This window comes from Apteryx mantelli, chromosome 7 (assembly GCF_036417845.1).
Source record: "Apteryx mantelli isolate bAptMan1 chromosome 7, bAptMan1.hap1, whole genome shotgun sequence".
Taxonomy (NCBI): domain Eukaryota; kingdom Metazoa; phylum Chordata; class Aves; order Apterygiformes; family Apterygidae; genus Apteryx; species Apteryx mantelli.
The window spans coordinates 37290576-37312122 of NC_089984.1; the positions used below are offsets into that span (position 1 = coordinate 37290576).

Genomic DNA, 21547 nt, shown 5'->3' on the forward strand with positions numbered 1-21547 from the left:
AAGAAGTGCATGAGAGCTGGCTAATCTTTTAACCCGAAGACAAATGTTAAAGGTGAAAAACTGCTGAAACCAAATTGACCTTAAAGCTTTCTGTCCATTTCTAATTTACTATATAGGCTCCCACCTGGGCTGAAAAAGCAAGAAGGCCTGTGAAGCCCAACCACTGAACTAAAAACTGTTGTTTCCTTTACCCACAACTTGCTCACCTTCTGCTTTGCCTTCATGCTCCACAATGCATGTGAAGTGTGCACCACAACCTAAGTAACTGATGCAGGGTGGCATCTCACACAACACACACTAGCACACATTTGTGTGTGTGTGTATATACATAAACATGCACATTGTTATTACTATCCATATTTCTTAATATGTGAAGTTCACAATTTGTGCCTGGAGGGGACTGAGTTTTTGCAAAGCCTCATAAAAGGCAACAGATTCAAAAGATGTGTGAACAGTCAATATAAACACAATTTACATGCAATGACTGGATTCCTCTAAGCTCCAGGGTTCAGAAAGATTATTTGTCAGATGCCTTTTAGTTTCAGACAGATTTCTGAAGAAAATAATTAGGTTTGTAAAACTGAGGCCAGCATGTCTTCCCATTGATCATGGAGCTAACAGCAGGTTGCCCTCAGGGTTGTGTCAACTGCAAATAGAATACTAGCTTGGAAAGAACAGATAAAACAACGTGTTATTTAGACTAGTTATTTTGCAGCTTTTATTGTGCTTGGTGGACCCTTTTTTCTTGTCAGAGCAGTAAAACATGTCAGAGCTAGACTTTACTTTCACTAAGCTGTGGTCAGTAATATCAGAGTGGGAAGACAAAGCCTGCCACTAAAAATGGTAAAAATAGCTTCCATTGCCATCTTGCATTGTAATGGCTCTTCTGACAGAGTCTAAAGAGAATCACGTTAAATCCTCAACATAATGTGATTCTTGTTAGCTCTCACTCTTGAGAAGAAAAATTATTCCGAGTGAAAAAAGCCAGCAGAGAAAATATGAAGTTATGGGGTGTTGGACTGAAAAGACCCAGGTCTTCCCGTCATGCTTCTTGGATGATAGACAGCCAGGGATATGCCCTCAGTCCACACAACGTTTGGACAAAACACCTGAAGAACATCGAACCTTCACACACCAAAAATCCATTACCTACAGCCTCTGCTGAACTTTGGCCCTATAGAGAAAGACTAAATGGTGCAATAATAATGTGTCACTGGAAGACAGGAGGAGAAATCAGGGACAGCAGTGATATCTGACACTACCTTTATCAGAAGATGGGGGGATGTGTTTTAGATTAAATTTTCAAGCAAGTCTAAAAAAGACAGGATAAACCTCTGAAGCATACCAGGAAAGCATTTCACAACAGGCTGCTTCTGCAGGGCAGGTCAGCTGTAGCCATTTGGAAAAGACGTTACTAATCGTGAGTTAGTTTAGAGCATGAAATTTTCATATAGACCAGAGAAGGTCAGCAGAGTGTAATGGCTAATCAAGCAGTGTTGGAAGCATTGTGTCTCTTCTTGTTGAAGGCAGTGCTAAGTTACAGCATGTGTTCTTGGAAAGGTTAACTGTACTTTAAGCATTAGGCTCATGAAAGCACTTTTCAGTGGATATTTCTGGGTAAGTCTAGTTAATTCAGTGATTGAATTATTGAAATGGAGCCTCTGTGTTTGTCTTAATTTCAGTGAGAGTCAGCAACACAACACAAGTAAAATGGCATTTATTCTGCCATTACTTTAGTCACTGTTCCAACAGGTAGCTAGATATTGTTTACATGATATAGCATGCTAACTTAAGTATTATGCATTATGTGTTTTCTTCAGGAGTCAGTTTAGATAGGGAGCAGTGTAAGTGATGATTTTCTACTCAACTACTTCCCACAACCCCAGAATATCTAAATGTTTTTTCTGAGGTGAACAGCAAAACAGTTTACAATATTAATCTTAAATGGGTGACACTATGTAGAATAAAACTTTCTAGTTTTGAAGTGCTCTAAAAATTTCAAACCCTCATTGAAACTATTCCCACATTATGTTCCTAACAATGTTAACTTTTTTTGGTATTTTTTCAGTGTGAATGGAACTGAGAAAATCTGAAGGGATTATACTTCACACTACTACTGCTACTTTGGGTCAAGGCTATGTATGTGTATTTTAGAACAAGTTCTCTAAGTTCAAAAACATTACTTTTTACCAGGTTAAATTATTTTGGAAGAGGACACTTGTTCTGAAATAAGAATGTCCACCAGTCTTGAACAGAAGCAATTAATGCTTTAAATGCTGATCGGTTTAATTATTTTGGTCTTTCTTTTCTGTACAGAGATAGCCTGTGCCATTAAGTATTGTGATACAGGATTTTCTTCATGACACATCTATATGTCTCCTGAAGTCTATCATTTCCCATAAGCAAATCACCAAGGTATTGCCTATTTATTATCTTCACCTCTCCTTCTACTACTCTTCCACTACAATTTTTCCATGTCTCTAGAGGGGGTCTGCATCTCCTTCCTTAATTTCTCAGTGCATGAGAAATGACTGCACTACATTCATACAGTACAGTTAACGTTGAAAGGAATTCCTTTTCTTATCTCAGATAATTTGATATCTAATTCCACTTGATTTCTTCTTCCGCTGGGAGACTGGGACTGTTGAGAAGAGTTCCTACCTTTAGCACCCCTGAATGCTGTTTGTACACATTTATACCCCATCTCTCTGCTTTTTCATCCTTGCCTAGGGAACCAGTAGGACGAGGGCACTACTTGCCTCGGCTGTATGCCCCTCACGAACGCTGATGAGGCGAGTGCTGCAGATGCCATGGTGCGGGGACGGCCACGCTGCTGTGCAAATGCTCCCTTGCTCCCTCAGCCCCGGGGCGGCTGTCCCGCAGGAGCTGGAGCTCCCACTGTCCGGTTTTGTCTCCTCTGGCACCAGGGCTGGTTTCGCATTGTGCACGAGGAGCTGCTGCTGCTGCAGGGGTGTCCTGGTCGAGGGAAGAAACCGCCTCCTCCCCCACAGCCAGGGGAGCACGGCACTGGATAGGCTTGAGCTGCTGCACAGAGGGCTTTCCCCAGGCCCTCAGTGTACTCTGGGGTTTTTGTGCAAAAGAGGGTAATCAATGTACTGCTTCTTTTTTAAAGGAGGCACACAAAATTTCTGCTTTTTTTTTTCTCTCTCTCCTCCAAACACTGCATGCCACAGTGAACAATCATGTATATTAATATATACATATTTAGGCATTCACACGTACACTCACCATAGGCTATATGCCAGAAGTTTAAAATACAGTGCCTATCCTAAATGCTTGGAGAAGATGAGATGCATTGTTCAGTGGATCTAACTACCCCACAATCTTACTACATAGTAATTAGTAGCATGACTGTTGGGCACAAAGAAAAAAAGTCTAGAGAGAGCTACAAAGGTTGAAAAAGCTGGCTACTTGTTATTAGTAAAACATAAGCTGCCAGGTATGTCTTCGAACTTAAATTATAAGAAGTATTTATAGCAAGAGGAATTTTCCCCAATAGAAATAACTGCAAATGATTAATTCATATAGAAAGCTAAGATAATTATGAATTATTGCAAATTAAACTGCAAGCTCTAGAAATAAATGTAAATCCTAAAAGAGAGACAGCTTTAAAAAGGATTAAGTTTCCTGCAAAAGCTGGCAAGACAGTGCATTCCTTAGCATGGATGGTGAGAATTATATATTGGGTTTTTTTTAAGGTCAGCACTTAAGGAACTGTAGGCAACCCCAGCAAAATGACATTCTTCCCCAATGCTGGTAACAACATTGTGTCATTTCTTAAGACAGCATCCAGCCACACTCACAAGATATCTTGCCTCGGAGAAAATTTCAGCTGAGGTCAAAATCTTAACTACTAAGTAATGGTATCCTCCAGCATCATTTCCAGGTTGATGATCATTTACAGTGTCATTGCCAGTGGAACTAACACTGATTGGTTTTGGCGTCACTGTTTTATTTGGCTATTCAGATTCTATGAAACTATAGAGATGACTCAGGAAAGTCTACCATTCAGTCTGCCAAAGTCTAAGAGTCAGATACCATGTAAAAACATTTTCTTTATTACAGACTTTGTGATGTGCAGCCTGTCTTTAGTTCATGCCCTAATGGGTTATAGGTATTTTATTCAGAGGGGAGCATTCATACAATCTGATGCTAGTCACCTAACTCATGAAAGAGAGAGGTTTATGCAGGACCATTCAGAAGGACCCCAATTAACGGACTCTAAATTGCTCTTTGAAGGAACCTTTCTCTTTGCTGACTACAGGGGAAATCTGGGGAGAACACCCTGCTGCGTGAACGCAGTTTAGGTTACGAAGATCTCCCTTCCTCAGTGCTGCAGTCTCTCACGGCTATGTAGTAATGCAACAGTCTCAACCTTTACCACAGATATTTTTCTCTGGATAAAGGAAAGGACAACAAAATGACCTAAGCCACTGTGGAATCCAAGTCCCTTCAAATTACAAAGAATTTAAAAATGTGTCAACAATTACCATGCAAGTCAATGGAACTTGAGCTGCTAAGTCCTCAAATCATTTTTGAGAATTTAGATTCCTAAATCAGTGTATGCTTTTAAAAGCTATTTCTGAGGTTATAAATATCGACTTTTAAATATTAATAAAGCGATAGTATTACAATATGGATATAATAAGCATGCATATACTGTAAAGGATAATAAGGAAAATAAAAGGTAGGTACTTTACAAAACAGTGGAGTTGACCAGCATTATTCAAAGCATGAAATTTTGCTTACCTGTTTTTTTGAAAACACAAATGACAATAGGAAAAAATTCCATGGCTTTTTTCTCCCGCTTTTTGACCAGTCTCACTTAACAACAGTTTATATTATATAATCAAATATATAGCCAAATTATATAGTCAACTAGTCAAAAGTTCAATAGGGAAACCAATTCATAAACAGCTTCCCAAAAGTAACTGCAAACTTGGCTGTCATTCTATTCCTCTTCTGCTTGTTCTTCCATGGGCACAAAGATCACTTGTTAAAGATGATACATAAATATTTGTGGAGGAGTAATTATTTGCCTGAATACAATTATATGTCTGCACAGCAGAAACCTAGTGGATTCCTGACCCGCTCACTTCCTAGAAGTAACCACAATTTAATTGGCTAGATTAATAAAGCAATCATGTCCGTGTGCTATTAGACATCTTTACATGCAAATTAATGAATTCAAATGCTCTCATGCTCATCCATGCTAAAAGTGCAGGCATGCTTTTGCATAGATATTTTAGCATTATGCATCTAACAATCAACTGATTGAAGGCAAGAGAAACCAGGATAGTAGAAAAGAGGAGTGATTTAAACATTAGCAAAACACAGTGGCGAGATGCTGTTAGCGTGAATAGCAGCATTGCACAGGCAGACAGATGAAGAGGAGAACAATTCTAGAAGGTCTTTTTTATTGAGGACATTTTCAGCTTGTCATGTAGGTGATATACAGAGAGAAGCAAAGTACTTCTATAATCATCTCCCTCATCAGAGATGGTTGGAAAAGCATCTCGCTTCTCTCCACATCTTTATTCGGACAGGTGACAGAAACAGCGGCACTGCTATCAGTTAACTCTCCTCTGAATTGCTGTGAATATGAAATGCCTGAACCCTTGTTTTCCTGGTAGAATATTGCTATTGACATTTCACTGAAATGCACTCCGTATCGATGCTGCTTCTGCTACTCACCAAAGCCTGTGTTCTTCTTTTCCTACCAGGTTCCACAGAAGTTCTCAACTGAGCAATGTAATTTGCTGTATAAGTGCTTCCAGGAGGTGATACTTGGAGGACCAGACCTTTCTCCCCAGTACATACAACAGAGCATACTTTTCTGTTTACTCTGAGTACAGAAACAGAAGCTCTGCTTTAAACATGAATGTGCCTGACTCCTGAAGTTACTGGTTATGAGAGTTAGGAAAATACAAACCATTTCTAAGCCCTCATGCAAGAATCAGTAGCTTATTGATAGCCATTAGTGATACTCAGTGTAACACAGTGTAACAGTTCCTATAAATATTAAAAAAAATACATTGTGGCAATGTGAAATAAAATTCAAGCTACTTAAGTGAGAACAAAAAGAGATATGCTATCAGTAAATACTCTCTCCCTTGTCATTATTTTTAGACAAATCTGTGCAAAGTCAATAATTGCACTGTATTAAAAATTTACTCCCATTTCCAAGGCCTGTTAGATCTTCTCATTCAGAGATGGATTAGGGCCTAAGAGATCAATGTGGACCATGTATATAGATTTTTCTCCCATTGTTACTCACATGAGCAAAATTGCACAGTGTAGATGTCATTAATTCTTGAAACTATGTTTTTACATCATGAAATGAGTGCTGCTACAGAAGCACCAGTGTAACTTTGAACATCACTGCAGAAGAAACCTGTGTTATTAATGAAAACTCATCATGTTGAAAAGGTACACAACTAAACTAGTGAATATATACAGTATGCAGTTTAGTTAAAGAAATAAACTATTTTCACAGTAATACTGTCATCAGTTTAAGTCTGATGCTTGATCCTGGAAACTCATTAAATTATCATCCTTAAATTCATTAAAGAGAGTTCCCTCGAATTTGGTGGGCTTTACCAAAAGTGAAGCAAAGTGAAGATAATGAAGCAAAGAATAGTTCACAAAGTTCGGTATTGACTGACTGAAAGATAACCGTGTATTACACGGTCTGAAAGACAGTATTATATAAAAATGCAAATCTCAATTAAAAGGTGCTTCTCAATCAGTTCAAATCATACAATCTCTCTTCTAGCACAAAGTGCGAAGAAAACAAGTTCATAATGACTACAAACAAATGCCACAGGTAAGAAACTGGGTGATAACCTTGTAATTCCGTGCAGAGCGGACAAGAGAAATGGGCAATTTAAATGCCAAATAGTGCAAATACCTCATTGCGGGAAAGGAATCAGTGGTACTATTTCGGCCTGGACCATCGAAAGGGCACACTTATTGAATGTTCAAATCATCAGCACCAGCGCTGACTCCTTTCTCCCCGCGTGGCTGCTTCCGCACGGCCTCACCGAGCGCACGGGGCCGTGGGTGCGCCCCGAGGGCCGGCAGCAGACAGGCGGCTCCGGCTGCAGCCCCGGAGGCTGCTCTTGGCCCGGCCGCGGGCGCCCCAGCTGCCGCCTCCGCCTCGGCGCTGCAGCGCGCCGGCAGCGGGCTGGGGCCCGGGGGGAGCGGCGCCGCGCTGGGGGCGGCGGGGGCGCGGCGGGGGGCGGCGCCGGGAGCCGCGGCGCGCTCGGGTCCCGCCGCCCCCGCGGGAGCCGGGAGGGGAGCGCAGCGCAGCGCAGCGCAGCGCGCCGCTCGCCAGCTCGGCGGGCAGCGGGAGCCGCGGAGCTGCTGCTCGGGACCCCCGGCGGGGGCTGCTGTGCCCCGGGGGCCTCACTGCCTCTGTGTTTGCAGCGCGCCGGCCGCCGCGGGGAGCCGGAGCCATGGCTCGGGGGGAGCTCGGCGTCCTCCGCTGGCTCAGGGACAGCCGGCAGTCCAGAAAACTAATCCTGCTGATCGTTTTCATCGCGTTACTCCTGGACAACATGCTGCTGACGGTGGTCGGTATGTCGAATATTTTTTTTCTTCCAGTTTCTGCCAGAAATAACCTCTAGTGACAGATGTACAGACCAGGTCTCTACATCTTCCCTGAATACATGATTAATGCTCTCTTTCAAATTAAACATTTCCAACTAGTCATTTTCAAACGTGTTATTCTAGGTATTGCAAACACGCTGTCACACATATCGAAGTTTTATTTTATGCTATATTAATTGCAGGACAAGCATTGTACAAAAAGCTCTTCATAATTTTTTTTTCTACTGAAAGCCAGTAATACTTCAGAGAATGACAGATAACAGTATTTTTAGCTCGTCATCAAATTGTTTCTCCTGTGGTCATGCAACTGAAAGAACAGGCTAGATAACATTTGAGATGTATGTTTCCTTGTGATAGTCCCCCTTTCCCCCACACTGGTCTTAAAATGATAGATTAAAAAGAAAGCAATCTAAATAGGTTTTAAGAAAAGCACTTCTATGAGTTGCTTTAATATAATAATCCTTGTTTTGATCAAAGTTTAAGACGCAAACTTCTACTGTCTTCAGTGACATAGTGTCAAGATTTAGGAATCTACTCACAACTGGTAGTTTTAGGAGTCCTCAGTAATTCAAACTTCTGTATTTATATAAATTTTTAAAAGCATTCAGAGAACCCATCCTGACTCATGGATGTGCACATGCACACATACAAATACACATGCTTCTCAAAGAAGTGCATCAGGTTCTACAGAGCTGACCCTCCGACACCGCTGCGGCGTCGCATTTTAATCAGACACATGATTAAAGGCTGATACTTAAAGGCTGATACTACAATGTAGACTTTAACAAAAACATTTAGATATATATTTTGGCAAGTCAGTTCTGGATTTTTTACATGAATATACTTATAAATTTATTAACTTCTCATTGCTTATTCAGTAATATTTCTGTGAGAAGGCCTTTTACATTATTTCAGTTTGCAGACTTAATGAAAGATTGGACTTATTCAGGAAGTGAGAAAGTGAGACAACAGCTGGTGATTCAGTCACTAATATTTTCTAGTAGAATGGACCTTCATCAGTTTTTACTAGTTCTGAAGTACTAATTTCTGAAATACATAATGCATTTAAGTTGCAGCTAAGATCCTAAGTCATATAAAACAGGTTCATGTTCAACAACTTCTTCATGATCTTTTAAATGTAAATTTTCAAAAAAGAATTAGAAATGTAATTATCAACATATCAGTTCAGATTAATGAACATTGGACTGTTATGAATTTTTCCTTCTTATGGCTGTTACTTATGCAACATTTTTGTGGCATGTTTTATTAATCTGTTTTATGACTTTTTTAATACTTTGTTTTAATAGTTTTAAAGTTTTTCTTAGTTTCCATGTTTTCACAGCTTACTAAATGGATTTATGCAGTAATGTGCAACAAAAAGACTGTACAAACATGGTCTTTGGTACTTGTCAAATTTTGCTTACTGAATGCTGGCTGTATAGAAAACGGTATTAAAAATGGCAAAAAAAAAATAAGGCAAAAGATCTTTTTGTTTTAACTGCACTTCCAAGTTTTTGTGTGTGTTTTTTCTGAGCAAACTTTTAATTCTGTGTTTCAGGACTTCAAAACCCTTACTGACGTTCTTTACAGGAAAGCCTTATATTTCTAAAACGATGATAAAGCAAATAAGAAAATTTAGTGATTCAATTTACAAATAATCTGATAGTAAGATGCCAATATATTCTTTTTTTTTTCCCAGTGCCAATAATTCCCAGTTACCTTTACAGCATCAAACATGAGAAAAATGCAACAGAAATCCAGACTACTAAGCCTAACATAGTTCCAACAACAATGGACAATTTTCAGAGTATCTTTTCCTATTATGACAACTCATCAATGCTTACTGGAAATGAATCTGATAAGACAAGACCAAGAGAGTTGCATCATACTCAGACAGAACAAATGACAGTGAATGTGACTGATTCACCATCTGATTGCCCTAAGGAAGATAAGGACCTGCTGAATGAAAATGTTCAAGTTGGTCTGTTGTTTGCTTCAAAAGCAACAGTTCAGCTTATCACTAACCCTTTCATAGGGCCACTGACAAACAGGTATGTTATTTCTGTTATGTTATTCAGTTAATATTTTATATTGATGTTTTATTAGTATTTCAAACAAAATACTTTAAATTTCCATTGTGGAAATTTAAAGTTTGTGGAAGGATTTATTGTCCTTCTCACTTTATCCAGAGGAATATTTTAGTGAAATATGTTTCATTAGCATGTCTTCTAAATGCCTCTTCTTTTCCAAAATAAAATGGTAAACTACGCACAAGCCTTTTAATACCTTAAGTATCATACACCACTTCTTCTACACTTCTGAGAACTCCTGAGTTCTAAGGTCTTTATAGAAATTTTTACTGAAATTATGTTAAAATTTCTTCAATAAACGTAATGTAACCACTCAAGCGTGTGAGGCCAAAAGACACTATAGCTCAGTATTTATGACAGTGACGCACTGTGAATTGATGGTAGTTCTATTACACTTAAATTACACAAATGTGGTGTTGAAACTGTAGGCACTGTTCAGATTTCTCCCTTGCCCGCATAGAGGCTCACAGCTCAGTGTGCGATTTGGTAGTCCACGCTCCTGAATCGTGTGCTGGGACACTGCAGTAAGGACCAAGTGGGAAGTTCTCATGGACTTTAATGAAAAGTGAACAAGCCTCTCAGATAGATTGTTGATGCCATACTCATCACTGAGTTCAATGGATTACATGGTTTTACGTCAGTACATGATCTAATCTAACCTTCAAATTGTTCTCTCTATATTTTTGCATATATGTGATGTCTTGAACAAAGTAAGTCTGAATGCTACATTTTAGAAGATCTGTTTGAACAGTATCAGGGACATAATCACCAATATCAATGACATGCAAAAAAGAAATCACTAATGATGTTTGTAAAAAGACCAATCACTAATGGTGTTTGCATGGAGATTAAAAAGTATTCATAATATCATTTTAAATTTTGGTGTTTATAGAATTAATTTGATTTTATTGTTAGTATTCTGTACACCTGTTCCCCACATAAGTTGCATTCTTTCTAGGCAGCAAAATACATGAGACTATGAGGTCAATCTCTGAACAAAGGAAACTCCAAATTATATTTAGTCAGATCACTAATTTTCGTATTTCTTATTTAAGCTATTTTTATGAAGCAGAAATTTCTTCTCATAAAATAGCATACAGTGGAAATTTGTCCGCCTTCTGTCCTTATGAAACACTTTCTTTTGTTTGAGCAATCAATGCTGTGGCAATAACCAAAACAACCAACACACCTAAATATTAGATATTTCTGCTTTTGAAGTCAAAACTACTTTTCTTAGATTTTACAGATTATGCCCTGTGATGGTTAAGCTGAGTGTTTAATTTTAATCTGATGGAAGAGTATCCACTTGAGGGATAAGCACTTGTTTGACTCAAAATGTTATAAATTCAAAATCTGTACTAAATCTGTGGAACCGGTGTAAACACAAAAGCTTTAAATTAGATAGTCTCATTTCTCTCTCCTTTCACCGTATCTCCTACTACATACCACCTACACACGTATGCCATTACAAAATCACTTTTACACAAACATGTCTGCAAGTTAAAGATGGAAACAAATTTTTGTTACCCAGATTTCCTATATTGTTTTTTTGAGGATAGGATAGCTCACCCACAGGCAAGGTAACATAAAGATGTATCATCTATTCATATTTCTTTAGGAATCCTTCTTGGTTTTATTAACTGTCTAAATAAATGCCCTATATATATTTACTTTTCTCTGGATTCTGCTGTTAGTATTATAATTTCTACCAACTGCCAAACCAGGAAAAAAGAAGTAACATGCTCCACATTATCGGTGGTTTCTCAATACTGCAGTTACGTCATGCTCTAGATATAATCTCTGCTCTTTGGTAGGCATATGCGTAAGTGAGGGTGTGCGTGTCCCTGTTGATGCCTATCCCTTTGCCTGCGCGACGCACGGCTGGAGCTGTGCACTGCCCGCAGCGAGGCTCGGGGCAGCCCCTCTCCTCTGGAGCCGGCGGGCTGAGCAGCCGGGTGGGTTGCTGCTGGGGCTGAAATGCCAGCTGTTAGGTTTGGGAGCGGTGCCACAGGTGTGCCCGCGTCGCCTCCCTTTGCTGCTGTTAATAGCAGTGCTGCTCATGGGAAGGTCGGTGCTGGAAGCACTGCAAGATGTCGCGGATGAGTGGAGTGATGCACTTCACTCGTAAGAGAAGCAGCTGAGAAACTTCTGCAGGGTTTTGCCTGGGGCTGAGTGCGACTGCAATCACGGTGGCAGGGTTCACACATTCAGATGCCCAACAACTGGGAAAAGAATAATCAAGGACAAGATACACCCTAGCTTCTTGTGCGACAAACATATTCTTTCATACTGAAAGAAATGAGCGACCTAATGGCACAGTAGCCCTAAATTAGATTTAAGGATTACTGTTTCTTTCATGCATTATTTATATCTTGGTACCAGTATCTGCCTTTCTTCTGAGAAATGGTTGGTGGGAAATATCAGTTAACATGGTTATCAATTAACTGTAGAAGTCGTTGGCAAAAAAACCCTTAAATTTGATATTTCTTAAGAACAAAGTGTATGTTTAGTTAAAAAGAAGTGACCACTGTGATTATTGTAAATGAAACTGGAGATGTTTGAGTTATCATTATAAAGGCTCTACCACTGATAAACTGTTCAGTGATAGTTATCATTGTTACTACTTCTGCAAAATTTCATCAAAATATCACAGCTTAAGGAAAATGGGTTGTTCTGTTAAAAATTAATGTGCACAGCCTGTTTGTTAAGATGCCCAGCAAGTTTTCTTTTCAGGTAATACATTGTGGCCATGGTTTTAGTTTTTCAGTGAAAGAATAGTATTACTTAGGAGTGATTTAGAGTTTTGAAGGAGTATGGAGTTACTCCCTTAAAGTACACCGTAGCTTCAAGTGCTTGAGTCTGTGTAGGATGCAACAGGGTGTTACATTCCCACTAGTTTGTGCCCATAATTACAGGGTTTTTTTAGCTTTTCTGAAAGTTTTCTAGGCTATTTATTCACTTTTTCTAAAACTATTGGAGGTGTAGATTTGTAAAAATAAATTTCAAAATTAATTTAAGAAATAAGCTCTGCTAAACAATAGCCTTATTTAAACCCCAGCTTTTTTCATGGAATACAAGACAAACGCACACCTGTCTTAGTGAACTGGTTTGTAATTCATGAAACAGCACAATCTACCTTGCCTCTAAATGCTGGTGAAAGTCATAGCAAATGAAAAGCTAAGGCCATGGCTTTGCCCTAGGATGTGAGCAACACGTTTCTCATAGTGGCGCTACTTCAGGGCAGACCTGATATGATTTTATGGCTCAGATTCACAGTATGTTTGTGATTGTAGTGAGATTAATAAGAAACTATACAAAACAGCACAACGCTTAATCCAGGGCACTTGCCCTTTGTGGGAAGGATGCATTGGCAAGGGGAGATTCAAGGCTCTGCCTAATACTTGACAGTAAAGAAAGTGGTCAACAAGCTGCTGTGCTTCTTATGACTGACTGATTTGCCCCATTATTTTCTTCAAATTATCACTGAGCTCTATGGCTTAGGCTTAGTGCCCAGGTGTGCTGGCCAGATAGTCCACTAGTACCAGTAAGGGTCTCATCTGCCATGTATGTCTCTCCCTCAGTTTGAAAAATAATCTGGCTTTAACCTTGTGTTTATTCAAATGTAACCTCAAAATTCATTGAAAAATGAACTGATATTTTCATCATCATTTTTACAGTCAACCTGAGTAGACATCTGAATCCATTTGCCAGTGAGTTTGAGGCCTGGACCATGATGTATTTATGACCAAGATACGTACAAAGAGTGAGGGAGAGGGAGGCATATAATAGCATTTATAGCTGCTCAGTTACAGTTCAGTTCAGATGGAAGCTTTCTTTAGGCAGGTGGTTGGAATGATCAGTTATCCAGGTTGAACAAAACCTGCCCTGCACGAGAGCATGGAGAGTTTAGGTAGAGAGTGCAGGAACCACGCTCTTACCTGGCGCTGCTGTCCCTGCATGTTCTTCCTTAGCCTCACACACATTCAGCAGCTCAGGGGTCCATTAGCTTGATCAAAATATTCTTCTTGCCGTACTTCCTCCCCAGCCTTACTGGCAGTGAAGAAGGCAGCCAACCGAAGACAGACCTAGCAAGCGCTGTTCACAGTGGTGCCTCGATAGCAATACGCAGCATTGAGATCAGTGGATTTGCAGTACTGTAATGAACAGACTATTAGGCTCTATTCATCCACTGCTCCTAACCTGGTGGTCAGTGTAAGATTTATTTTACTGCAGCACAGTACCCATCAATGGTTTATCTTATTCTAGGGTAATGTTATTAATGAGTATCATCGACTACCAAACAGTCTTGCAGTCTGGGTCCAACTTGGCACTGCAAAGGAGTGATTTAGTAATTTAGGCATTCCACCTCAGTGGCAGCCTTTCCTCTCGCTCCTGAACTAAGGACCCTGGCTGTTCTGTAAGTCAGAAATGCTTCTGGAAAACATTTTTAGCTGCAGGTAGCCTTTCTGAAACATGCTGGATTCTGCAGCTGTTTCAAATTTACCGATGAACAAACAAATCTCTTGAAGTGTTTTTAGAGAAATGCTCAAGAAAATGAGCAGTTTGACTGCGATAGAAAGAAAAGAGTATATACATATAGTATATAGGATAGTATTCTTCTGTATTATATGCACAGAGAGGAACAAAAATGTAGAGATATCTGTGATGGAGCATGCCGCTTCATGGGAGTGAAGCAGAAATTGCATACTCACAGGTTTCATGTGGCAAGAACAAGAATGGTCCAGGAACAAGGACAAAATCACTGAATAGTTGACTGTTATAAGTAATGCCTCTCCTTTTTGTGATTACTTATGTTATATAGGAGTGTAATTGTTCTGATCAAGAAAAACTTTGTGCTCTCTAATGTCTATTGGACAGATCAGGGAATGCAGCTGTGGATTAGACATTTGTGCTGGAACAACTGCCATCTAATTAGTGCTGCTATTTTAGGAGAAAGCAGGGTTTGCTAAGATCATGCAGAAAAAGGTAATCTGCATATCTAACCAGATTTCAGCTGTATGTGGGTAAGAATTTCCCTTAAGCAAGAACAACCATGACTTCTAGAGGATCAATAATCTCACTTGTACAAAACTTATATTAAGAAAAATTAAAACTCAACAGTTGGACAACATATCTCAAGACTGTAGTATTACTAAAAATAAAGAGCAATTATAAACCATCCCATTATTTGACTGACCTACTTAGATTATAAACCAATCCTGCCAGTATAAATGCCCACTACTGCCAAATCATTGGAAGATGAAGTCAATTGGTGTTTCTTTGAAACGAATTGGCCATTGCTGAAGAATTAGGCCATTAAGTAATGTCTTTGCAAATACATTTGAGATGTAGAATCTTAAAAAAAGAAGCCATTAATAAAGTGTACTGAATAGAATATAAAGAATGTCTTTAGAACTAACTGGGTAGCATTTTTGATTCTAGGGTAGATTTGTAATGGCATGAAAAATAATATATTATAATTTTTTTTGTTGAAATTTCAATTTTTAGCTGCCTAAAAAGATATGTTTGCTTTTCCAACAGAAAACCCTTTCTTTCATGGAAACTTGAAAATATTAATAACAACCAGGCATTTCTACAGACTATTTTGAGTTCTGATGAAGGAGTGGGCTGATGAAGAAAGCTTTGATCAGCTCCACTGTTACTCCTAAAATCACGGAAAAGCAAAAATGATATTCTCAGACTCTTTGGGACTCTTCCAGTGTTCCTAACTTAGGCAGAACTCCCAGCAAAGCTGATGACAAATTTTCCTAGAAAAAAGCCAGTGGTTTGACAGTGTCTCATTATAGTCATTGTCTCATGAGGATGGAGACGGATGATCATTGAAATACTACTAAAATTTTTCAGAGTTCAGCATGCTTGGACAAATATTCTGTTCTTATATCCTTGGCAACCCCGTGGATGCCCAGAGGGGCTGCATTGGAACAGTCACGGAGGAAGGAGAACAGGGCTATCAGATTCTAAAGTGAGAAGGATTTCTTTCAGGGATTTCAGGTAAAAACTCTGCTGTACCAGGGGAGAAGGCACTGGTAGCATAGGCAATTTTGAACATATGGTCCAATATAAATAGTTCAAAACCTACAAAGGAACTACAGGTTGGGTTTTTGCATTTGTGTGTGTGTGTGCAATTCTAAAGCACTCATCTTAGTAAATCTAACTCAAAATGTCAGTGGGATGATCCTAAAAATGTAGGTGTTCATTTTGTTTTCCAGAATAGGCTACCAGATTCCACTGTTTGCTGGCTTCTGCATCATGTTTGTGTCAACAATCAGTAAGTGTCCACATTTATTTGATTCAGTTCAGATGCACCTTTAGAATAAATGATCTACAATAATTATCACTAGGCATTCTTGTTGATTTAGAGGGACTTATTTCAAAGGAAAATATATGGCTGCTCTCGATGGATGGTGCTACGATTTGAGAAGAATGTTCTTACAGACAAGAAACTCTCCTCCACCTTCTAGCCCATCTGGGTTGGTCTCTTCCATAGCCCCATCCTCCTCTCAGGTTCTTGCAATCTGAAGCTAGTGATATTCAGGCAGTTTTAAACTGATAAAATATTCAGCCATGGGAGGGCTATTTTACAGGATGCTTAACAATTAGCTATGGTATGAGCTTACCAGAAAAATACTGTAAGGTTGCAGTGGATCACAAGCAGAATATGAATCAACAGTGTCATAGTATTGCTAAACATCACAGTGAGATGTGTGAACAGGAGCATAGCCTGCAAGTCAGCTGAGAAAATTTGTCCACTCTCATGGCATTGATAAGGTTTTATATTCAGTTTTGGCATGGCACTTAAAGATGTAGCACACATGGAAAGAGTACAAAGGAGACCATCGATGATCATTGAAAGCCTGTGAGGAAAGATTAAAAGAACTGGCTTCAGAAAGCAGATGTAGGACATATTAAAGTCTATGACAAAAAGGAAGGGAATAAGTAGTTTTCTTTGTCCACTACAAGTAAGAAAAGGAATAATGAGGTTAAAAACTGCATCAAAGAAAATTTAGGTTAAATATTAGAAAAATATTTCTCACAGCAGGGGGAGTGAAGTGCTGAAAAAGATTACCTGGTTGTAGAGTCTCTAGCACTGCTGGATTTTAGGAACATGTTAGACAAATTTTGGTTGGGATGAATATAAGAGCAGTAAGCCTACTTCAGGGCAGAGGGGAATAGTCTTGATTTGTTGACATCCTTTCTTCCTTTATTTTATTTTTTTTTCTCCACATGGGTAGGGATTTTTGTAAGACCTGGTGAAAAGGTTGAGAGACATAATGCAGCAGAGTGGGTGGGAGAAGTGAACATGGATCTTCCGTTTAGTTAGCATGTAACAGCTTCCCCCAGCTATAATCTGTCTGGGGAAATTCCTTAGGTGACCAATCGGTAAGAGCTGAAAAAGAGTTTAAAAAACTCACCCTAGATTTATTGAAACTGACCGTGACAAAGGCTCAACACAGAGCGACACACTTGGTTTTCTGGGACACTCTGATTTTGTAGGGTTGTTAATGGGGAATTTAGCCAGACTAAAGAGTGCAGCAGTCAGGGACTCTGTCCTAAATAACAGATAAAGGCAGGGAGGGGAGTCCTGGGTGAATTCTCCCTGGAGACTACTGAGAGGCACCTCTTCGGGTGCAATTTCTCTGGTGCTCTGCTGCTGTGAGCATCAGTAACTTGCTACAGCCCTAGTATGGGTGGAGTTGACTTCCTTGCAGGTTCAGCCAACTGTGCTACACAATGTCTAGTGTGGAGTTGGCTGCACCATTGTAAAACTTCTCTCCACCCATTTGCTTATTGGAGGAAACACTGGGGTGGGGGTGGGGGGCGGCGTGGGAGGTGGTGTATATGAAATGCCTGGAGCTTCAAACTGGGCACCCTTAAATGAAGCAGCATGGGGAGGCACACATGAAAGGAGAGGTCTTATTACTCCGTCTGTGTGCAGCTGAATCAGAGCAGGATATAATCTAATCCTAAGTAATTAGTTAAGACTGCTTGTATGCTTGCATTCTGTGTTACCAGGAGGCTTTGACGCCTAAGAACAATTCATCACTGACAAATCAAAATGCAATAAGAGAAAATAATGCAGTTAGCATTGAAAGTGACACAAGTCACTGTAAACGCTTGACTAAATTGCATGAAGTTTTTGTGTTAGTTTAAAGAAATCTAACTTTTAAACCTAGTTAGAGTTAACCTAATTTTTAAAATCTACCTCTATCTTTTCTGTAGTGTTTGCTTTCTCAGGCAGCTACACATTACTGTTTATTGCAAGGTCCCTTCAAGGAGTGGGTTCCTCTTGTTCTTCAGTGGCAGGTAAGAGAATACACAATAGAATAAAATGCAGATCACTGATTCTGCCGTTGTTAGTGACAGTCATTTTCTTAATTATATATTGTCTGCAGTTTCAATAATTAATATTGAATTATTCAATTAAATGCAGTTTCAATAATTAATATTGAATTATTCAATTAAATCAATTTCACTTTTTTTCTGCCTCTTTCTTATAAAGAAGCCCAAAAGTAAATGTCATTTCAGAATTCCTTGGTATTTGGGTTGTTGTAAGGTAGAAAACTAAATGAACTACACTCTCCCTGGGGTTTCTGCATGTGTGTCTTCAACATTCTAAATTAATTTTTGGCCATTTTAAAGGTCATCAGGAACTTATGTCTGCACTTATTATAGTGGGGACTAGTAGCTCTGCCTGTTACTGAAATTCCTGTTACAAAATGTTGTTTTCAGTAGCCTATAATTCCGTCTGCCAGTTTGGACTCATGTTTCCTATACTAGGTACCTGCTTCAAGATTCTTATTTTTTAAAAAGTAGGTGAAATGGAGTATGTGCTTTCAGCCCAAATTGTTCAACCATTTTTGAGACTGAGGCTAGAGAAAATATGTTTTGTTCATATTAGAACATTTCACAATCTTCTCTTGGAAAAATTTCCTACAATGGCAGCAGGAACATGAATTCGGCTTGTGAGGAGAGATCAATAGAGTTTTTTGACAAGAGTGTGTCCTTTGGCTTCCTCAGGAAAATTCCTCCTCCCAATTATACTGGTCCATAAACAGAGGTCACATGCACTCTGTAGTAACTCAATAAGAATCTGGCAGCTGAATTCCATCCAAATTCCCTCTGCATGGATTTTGCTCCAGCCCATGTCTGGGCAGTGCTGCTTGGGGCAGCTGGGAATACTCAACACCTCAGACTAAGCAATCAAACTGGGAGTGAAAAGCACTTCCTGGTCAGGATGAGTTTGAGGCTGTGCAACAAACTGGTTAAGCAGAGAGATTAAGAGTGGATGAGTAGTTGGAAGAGTGGGTATGTGGCTAAGTGAGCAGGCAGGGATGGGATGAAGAACCAGGGATGGAGAAGGCAAAGACAAGCAGGAGGGGTGAGGGCAAGAAAATTTGCCATGTCTCCTTGTAGAACCTCTTACAAAACAAGCGACTGTCCAGTCTCTCCACCCCTCTGCTGTCAGCAGCTGTCTGAGGAAATCACTACGCAAGTGCTATCTGTAGAATTGAGCTACATAAAAGTTTAGAGTCTGGGATCCATAGCAGTTGTTTTGTTAAATGTAGTGTAATGGATATAAAGGGATCTGCTGGTGCAGAGTCCATTGTATGCTGTGTGATATCATATGTGTTTCCAGTTTGCCCCTATAAAAAGGAACAAGAAAATTGCATGGGTGGTCATACACAAAATAAATAGATTTTAAACAACCTTTTTAAGATTGCAGCTCAAACTTTTCAAAGTTAAGACATGCCAGAATTATTGTTCAGTTTAATTCAGTCCCTGTGCAAGTATGCACTTTGAGATCCAGTTCTTATATGAGCACGTGACTTTTTTTCAACAACCTACAAAATAGAGGACAAAAGACCAAGAAACCATCTGGTCCAACCTCTTCCTGATCAGGGCTGGATCAGGCAGGATCAGCTGTGTGTCTGGCATTCCTGAGGTATCCCTGACAAGCATGTTCTCAAAAGTTTCCAGAAATCCTTTCAACATCTAGCTTTATGCTTAATAACCTTTAGCGTTAGGAAATTTTCTCCGATCTCTCATCTAAAGCCTCCTTACTGTCATTTAAAATGCATTTCTAATTCCCATACCCAGAGAGAATGTGAAGGACACTTTGTTTCCTTTCTCTTTGTGGTTCTTTCGTATATTTGAAGGCTAGTCCCATCATTTTTCTCCACTCTGGTTTTAAATCCAAAGTCCTTCAATTGTTCCTCACAGATAATGTTTTCTAAACTTTTGCTCAGCCTCACTGCTTTCCTCTGGATAGTCTCCAGTCACCTCCATCTTTCTTACTGTGCTGTACCAAAACCAGACCCAGTACTCAGAAGAAGCTATGATACCTCCTAAGTGCCAGCCAAAGTGAAAGAATTACTTTACATATCATACAGACAAGCATAGTTCACCTTACTTACAACACTTCCGTACTCATGTTCAGCTTATGATTTGTTATATCCCTCAGAATGTTTTATGTAGTATTGTTGTCAACCAGTCATTTACCATCCTGTATTTCTGTATGTAATCATTCCTATCTAAGTGTAAAACTGTTATCTTCCTTGTATTGAATCCTGTTTTTTTGCAGATTATTTCTCCAAATGTGACAAATTCATTGTGAATTCTGATGTTGTTCTCTAACTTGCTCTCCAAGAGTTTTTACTAACAATTTGATGTGATCCACAATTTTTAATAAGCATGTTCATTCACATACAATCTCTGCCCTTTTGGTGCACATGATGGACAGTATTCACTTAATGATCAATCACACAGTATTTTGTTTTCTCCTTCTGGTTCACCGTGCAGCTGTGGACCTTATTTACTGAATTCTACTCAAACCTTGATTTGCAAACAGAATTACTGATTTCTATGAGGACTCTTCTATAGCTTTTACCACTACAGTGTCTGAGTACTTCACAAAAACATGAATGAATTTGGTTTCATGTTTCCCTTTGTGAAATGGAGCTTATCATCATCAGATGCAGAAGTGAGGCACATGAAGATAAAGGTCAAAACCATCTTTTAATTTGGATGCTGAACTTGAAATACTCATTTTCAAAGTAATCAGCACCGCATAATATGTTGTGTTCAAAGCATAGCTTCCATTGACCACAGTTATATGTGTGAGTGGTCACCAGACCTTTGTGTCAAGCACTGGAGTATAAATAACAGACAGTGAATACTTGTCAAAAGCTTTGTTTCAACTAGTCGAAAAAATATCATCTAAAAGCTGTGTGACAAAGACAGAATCTAGCAAATCAGGACATCGTTAAATTACCTGAGTGATAGAACATGATGGAACATGGTCTTAGAGACCATTTGCACTTGCCAAACTCTCTTTTGCTTTAAGGTGAATTCCATGTGGAGGAGATATATATATATATATATATATATATATACAGCTTCCTTCTATACCTGCTGTCATCTCTGTCAAATATTCTATAGGGGTGGCAAATGATGACAAAGCACTGTAGTGAGCAGCTGCCTAATTTTGTTCTTTTTTTTTAATGTTAGGGATGGGTATGCTCGCCAGCGTTTATACAGACGATGAAGAGAGAGGCAATGCAATGGGAATTGCACTAGGAGGTCTTGCCATGGGAGTATTAGGTGAGTGAGATGGAGACTCTGCCAGCAAAAGAAACCCCTCAACATTCTCCAGAACATGTATTTGTGACCTGTGAAAGCAGTAGAAGATTCTGATCAAGTGCAGTATTATCATGCCATCTCCAGATTAGATTACTGGTGCATGCTAAGGATAGCTTTTTACACAGAAATATATTTCTCAGGCAGATGCATTTTCTTAAAGGTAG

General features: G+C 39.3%; 1 protein-coding gene across 1 annotated transcript in view; it reads left to right on the plus strand.

Annotated features, from left to right (window-relative positions):
* The first annotated feature begins 7423 nt into the window (after positions 1–7423).
* Positions 7424–21547, plus strand: part of SLC18A2 (solute carrier family 18 member A2) — a 31467-nt gene continuing 17343 nt past the window's right edge. Inside the window, exons 1-5 of the mRNA XM_013948674.2 lie at positions 7424–7599; positions 9332–9683; positions 15953–16011; positions 17964–18047; positions 21252–21344. Of these exons, the coding sequence (XP_013804128.2) occupies positions 7479–7599; positions 9332–9683; positions 15953–16011; positions 17964–18047; positions 21252–21344 (709 nt within the window). The 5' untranslated portion in view covers positions 7424–7478. The remainder of the gene's footprint in view (positions 7600–9331; positions 9684–15952; positions 16012–17963; positions 18048–21251; positions 21345–21547) is intronic.